The sequence below is a fragment of the Pundamilia nyererei genome, unplaced genomic scaffold, assembly GCF_000239375.1.
Source record: "Pundamilia nyererei isolate P.nyererei 1_Seehausen unplaced genomic scaffold, PunNye1.0 scaffold00029, whole genome shotgun sequence".
NCBI lineage: Eukaryota > Metazoa > Chordata > Actinopteri > Cichliformes > Cichlidae > Pundamilia > Pundamilia nyererei.
The window spans coordinates 3741991-3747847 of NW_005187430.1; the positions used below are offsets into that span (position 1 = coordinate 3741991).

At 39.0% G+C, this 5857-nt stretch overlaps 1 protein-coding gene across 1 annotated transcript; it reads left to right on the forward strand.

The window, feature by feature from the left end:
• Positions 1-3859: 3859 nt before the first annotated feature.
• On the forward strand, positions 3860-5612 carry LOC102202754 (retinoic acid receptor responder protein 3-like). The gene is made up of 4 exons (XM_005728654.1): positions 3860-3919; positions 4237-4345; positions 4456-4733; positions 5340-5612. The coding sequence occupies exons 1-4, from the start codon at positions 3905-3907 to the stop codon at positions 5460-5462; spliced, it is 525 nt and encodes a 174-aa protein (XP_005728711.1). The 5' UTR covers positions 3860-3904; the 3' UTR covers positions 5463-5612.
• The last annotated feature ends 245 nt before the right edge of the window (positions 5613-5857 follow it).

Consider the following 5857-nt stretch of genomic DNA (forward strand, 5'->3'; position numbering starts at 1 on the left):
TCAAGAAATATTTATTCTGTTCATGGTAGATGGAGGCAGGATGAATCAGTCTCAGCCCTTAGTTCAAAGGAGAAAGTCGCATCTAACTTTACAAATGAGGTGATTAAAGCATAACTGACCTTAAGTTCGTAAACACTTATTTAAGTAGTGTCACTATTTGAAATGCACATTTTAAATTTTCCACTTTCATCATTGTTCTCTTTGCAGTATCTAAACTCTCTTGCAGGGTAATTACACACAATATGCTGCCACTATAGCAATAAGAAACTAAGATGTGAACTCTGCCTCCAGCCGCCCCCAACTAGCCTCTGTCAACTGTGCTGACCAGTCCCCATGGCAACTGGCACAGAACTAATTTTCCTGAAATGTGACCATCGCTTTTGGAAAAGAGTAGAAAAGAAAAAAAAATAACAGTTGTATTTGCTGTATGCGCTGTGAAAACACATCTTTCATATAGTGCCAGAGAACCCACGAGGCTTTGTCTTCTGTACAAATATGAGTGGCAGGCTCTTTTCTAGCCCTGAGCAAACGCTATGGTCCTCGTCATCCTCCTCCTCCTGACTCCACCGTGGGACTGCATTCTGTAGAAACAGTGTAAAAAAGACCACTGGCACTGAAATTGATTTGGCTTTAATTAACCATTGTACAATGATCCATGGCTTCTGCCAAACAGTCGGTGTGATTTACGATCCACTTGTGGTTGAATATGGGCACAGGAGGCAACTTCAGCTGAGCTTGTTCTGTTAAGAAAGAAAGTAGTTCAGGCTGAGTTTGCAATCCAGAATTTAATATGATATTTGAGACACCAAAATACAGGCATTTTGAAATTCTCTCTTTCTCCAAAATATAATATTCTCCACAAGGAGACTACACTCTCCTAAAGGATTTTAAATGTTATGGAACCTTTTTTATCCCTCTAGCCTTTCAAAGTAGATACTTAGTTACAATTATTTGCAGAACATGTTTTGAATTTGTTTTTTCAGAATTCTGGAACAAAATTTCAAAAAAGACCCTCATATTTATATGTATTCTCTGCCATGTAATCCAATTTAGTATGTTTGATTTAAAAGCAGCAGCATATGTTATTGATTAGTAAGTAAATAAATCGGTATGTGCATTTTTCTCTTGTCCTGTATGTGACCTGAAGTCATTCATGTGTTTTTGGTGCTTCTTTATTTGCACAAAAAAAGGTCTGCTCACTTTAGAACGCACTTTAGTTACCTTAAACTTAAGCCTTTTACAAAAGGGGACAAGTTTCTCTCTGAGTGCACCGTGAACGTTTGCGTGTCAGCCGTGGGATTGCCGCTCCTTGCAATCGCCACCAATTCCTGAACGTTCATTGTTCTGCAGCTGATTGAGATGGTTTCTCCTTTTAAGACTCGGTGAGGGAAAGGAGCGCAAATCACTGACTTAGCAATCCGCTCCCAACAAAATCTCCTCCCTCTTTCACTGTAACAGGCCAAAGATCGTGCTGCGCTTGCAAGTCTAACAGTCAATACTTTAAAAAGCCATGAAAAAGAGAGCAGCATTAGCATATCAAAGACCAACATCTGACAAGGGCCTGCCTGAACCTTCCATAAGTGGTGTGCACTGGGAGAAAAGGGTTTGACTGTACAGGAGGAAAGGTGGGAAAAGTCCAACAGTTGAAGATTACTGAGGGTTTTACTGTCACACAAGATGAGACCATCACAAGAGAGGGATTAGGAAGAATATTAGGGGGCAGATGTTGAAGATGAGAGCCCTCCTCTCTGCCTCGGGCTCTGATTAAACCCAGTATATAACACATGATTTTTTTCAGTGAGAAAGCACAAAGGTCAAAAGTATAGGTATGGTGGTCAGAAGAATAAATGGGAGGTATACAAGCCACGTTAAAAGCCAGAACTAACAGACGAGGAAGGAGTTCAGTGTCGGTGTCAAATCTCTCCTCTGGCTTCTGTCTGCTGTCAGTGAGGTGAAGACAGTAGAACAGCAAAAGAAAAATTTGAAAAAATTCGTCTTGGCAACAGTGCAGGACATAGTGTATTACAGTTGTATTTAATGAAAAAAAAGTGCTGCATTGATCATACTGTGGGGAATTCCTCCAAACATCCTGTAAAGCTAAAAGGCCAGGGAGCTCCCTGTGCTGGTCTGATTGAGGGTTTCCTGTTTTAAGTACTTAATGAGGAACTGGGGAAAAATCTAACTTCCAGGTCTCTTGACTTGGATGCTTTCCGGACAATAATAATGAAACAAAGCTTCTTTTTTCCAGGTTCTTCTGGATGATGTTACCAAACACCTGCTGTTGCTGTACATGTGCAGTTTTAAATTTTGTTCAGTAAGGGTCTTACATCAAAATGCAGAAAAGGAATGCAATAAAAAAAGAGATTTCTAATAATGGCAAAACCAGAGAGAGGAAAAATGACTCGGCTGCAGTTTCCCTACTTTGTCATTTTGGAGCCTTAAGACAAAGTAACACACAAATGAAATATAAAAATTTTACTTGGACACTTTCAGTTTCACTTGATATGCTTTCCTACAAGAAGATAGCATGCCATATTATATTCAATAAGCTGATTCTGTTCATCTGGATGTAGCATTTTCACATAGCTGAACCAATGGCCCAGTGATGTATCAGGATAGGATAACTAGTGTGCAAGCTGAGATCAGTTTTATGTAGGGAGAAATTAGAGACTAAACCTGTACCTGGACTTAAAGATGGTTGAAGTTAGGCATTTTAACATGGGGGTCAATTACACTTGGAGTCAGCCTCAAGTGGCCATTTGAGGAATTGCAGTTGTCAGTACTTCTAGTTTGGCCATCCATCCATCCCTTCATTCTTTCCACTTATCCTTATCAGGGCTAACACATTAGCCTTGTGTCAGAATATCTTTGATCAGATAATATTAATCTGAAACAGTAGACTGTCAATTTTAGTGACACATTAGTGAACGCAGTGCTCAAGAGTTTCTACAGATCATAATGTTGGACTCTTAGTACGCTTACCTGCCTCCAAATAAATGCTAATATATAGCTGCTGTTTAACAGACCACACCACTAAAGGTAATAAATGCTACTTTCAGCAATTCCCTTGTCTTAAATAGCACAGCAGGTTGCTCCAGCTGTTTGCTTTGGCAGAATTTTATAACCGATGCCCTTCATGACGCAAACACAAAGGGTTTTTGTGCATTGGGCTAGAATTTTATCAGGGACCTTCAAATTTCCAAGCAAATGCATTAACTGCCACACTATGGAACAAACTAACTTTGCACCAATGTTAACAATGTTTATTTTGTCAATAAATTGTAAGGCATGAAAGACCATAAACCACAAATAAACACTTAAAATCATTACATTTACAACTGTATTCAGTCAGTTTACTCCACAATAACATTTCATTAGTTCCTTTGAGTCAGCGTCAGCTTGAGGTCAACAAGCTAGAGGTCTTTTAAATAAAATCCCAGATTGACATGTAAAGGATATTGATTTTTTTCTTGAATTATGAGTAAAAATAATTTGAGAACTAAGACAGACCTTAAAGTCTTTACAATAGTTGTTTGTCTTGTATATGTCTGATGTTGGAGTGTTTTATCTTGTTGCTGTAGATTTTCACCTTCTTTACAATGAACTTTGGTTTATTGTAGAAGGCTCAATCCAATGAACAGTTCACAAGAAATGAAACTTACCCTTTCTCGCACTGCGCGCTGCTTGGCAGCTGCTTAACAGCAACAGTCTCATTGGCTTTTCTAGTTAATGATTTGCAAATTTAGGCCATGTAGCCTCCATGTGGTATTTACCAATGCGCTTATCTAATCTGTCTTTGCATATTAGCACTTCTCCATCTGAAATGTAAGCTAATAAGTTTCAGTACCAGTCAGAGTAAATTCGCTACCAGTCGTGCCCACCAGCTGACTGAAGAGGTGAAGCCATGGCACCAACACTGGTGAGTGATCCTCTCCTTGCTTTTACTATTACTTAAGTCCACATTTTTGTGACTACATTGGTATGTTGTGTGCTTTTACTTGGTCAAATTTTAATTATTTTTAGATATATGAAAATTCAGAATTTATGCTAACCTTTTTCTTTGCCACAGCAAAGAGATTCAAACAACTCTGATATATTATACATTATTACAATATCTGAAAATTACTAGGCGACTCATATTTTCACCTCGTTATGATTTTTGTTCTTCCTCTAGTCAGCTTTTACTAGCTCACTTGTCTGTTTATACTGAGTGCTGCCTTTTCTCATTATTTTCAGTTTGACAAAGAGCCAAAGCCAGGGGACCTTATCGAGATCTCTCGGGGGGCATATAAACACTGGGCTGTCTACATTGGAGGAAATGAAGTTGTTCATTTACTGCCTCCGAGTGAGTGTTACATTTTTGACTTGCACAAAACACACATTAACGTGCCCTACATAATTCACAGATGTTGCTTTAGTGTCTCTCTGACCTCCTTTTTCCTCTTCCAAAAAAAGCACATCCAGGTGGTGAGTTGGGATCCTTCGGTGAACTGCTGACGTTACTAGACAGCGGTAAGGCGCAGGTGAGGCGTCAGAAGATCTGGGAAGTTGTCGGCTCCAGCGAATTTGAGGTCAATAATCTTCTGGATAATGAGTACAGTCCTCGTGAGCCTCTTGCCATTGTGAGGGATGCCTGCAGGATGGTCGGTCGAGAGCTGCCTTACTGTATCGCTACTCAGAATTGTGAACACTTTGTCACAGAGCTACGTTATGGAAAGCCAGAGTCCCGACAGGTGAGGGATTTTTACCTAAAAGAAAAGTCTGTGAGATCAAATGGGTTGTGAATTCTCTTGTGTTAAGCTGAACATGGCTTAAACCAACAGTGAAGAGCAACAGTAACACTTTATTGCTGTTTCAGTGAGAAATGATTTTATCAAAGTGTTTGTCTGCACCTGCGCTGGATGTGTTTATCATCTAAGCGCCTCATTTATTGTAAAGATACAAAGATGTAACACAATCTATTATGAATGATTAGAAGCAGATGTGGTGCTGAATAAATTTTGATTATGTATCAAACGGCAGATTAGCTGATTTGCAAGTTCCAAAAAAAGCTTGCTTAGTCAACCCGTTTTGTCACCTTCGCTGCCATAAATAGCTCTCTGAGATGCATTAAAAAAAACTTCTTTTTCATAGTGTTCAATCAGAAAATGCAACATGGCAGCCGCTCAATTTTTAATGAATGTAAACATGGTCATTATTTTTTATTTTGTTTTTACTGTCTATTATTGCAGCCTTGTGGAAGTCAGCACTGAAATACAACCTCAACAACAATGCAATAACTGCTTTCCCTCCAACAACCAGCACAACTGCTTTTCTCTTTATTGTGTTTTTTTCCATAGGTTCAAACAGCAGCTGTGATTGGAGGCGTCGCGGTGGCAGGTGTAGCCGCTGCAATTTTGGGTGCCGCGCTGTTTTCCTCCTTCAACAAGGACGAAAACAAAAGAAGAAGAAATTATAGGTGATTGCAGTGACTGATATCATTAATATCAGTAAAAAGGAAGGAAATAGTTTGTTGGTGTAACAAGGTCAGCAGAAACAATAAGTTAATCACAGTGAGGATTTCTAGGATTAAAGATATTTTTGGAATTGTGGGTGATTTTAGAACACTTAAATTTGTACTGCCTAAATTCTAAATAAAGATTTGGAAATTTGAAATTAGGCTTTTTGACCATATCACCGTACAGACAAATATACAATCTAATGCTTTGGATGTTTTTTTGCAATGTAGGAGCTCAGAGCACTGGGCCAGGCCAGTAAAGCTATCCGGTTGTTCAGTGATGACGCGACGAATCCTACTTCCGGGTCTAAAGTAGTCTGCGTTTAATATGGCTTTTGTGTTGTTAACATGTTTAATGTT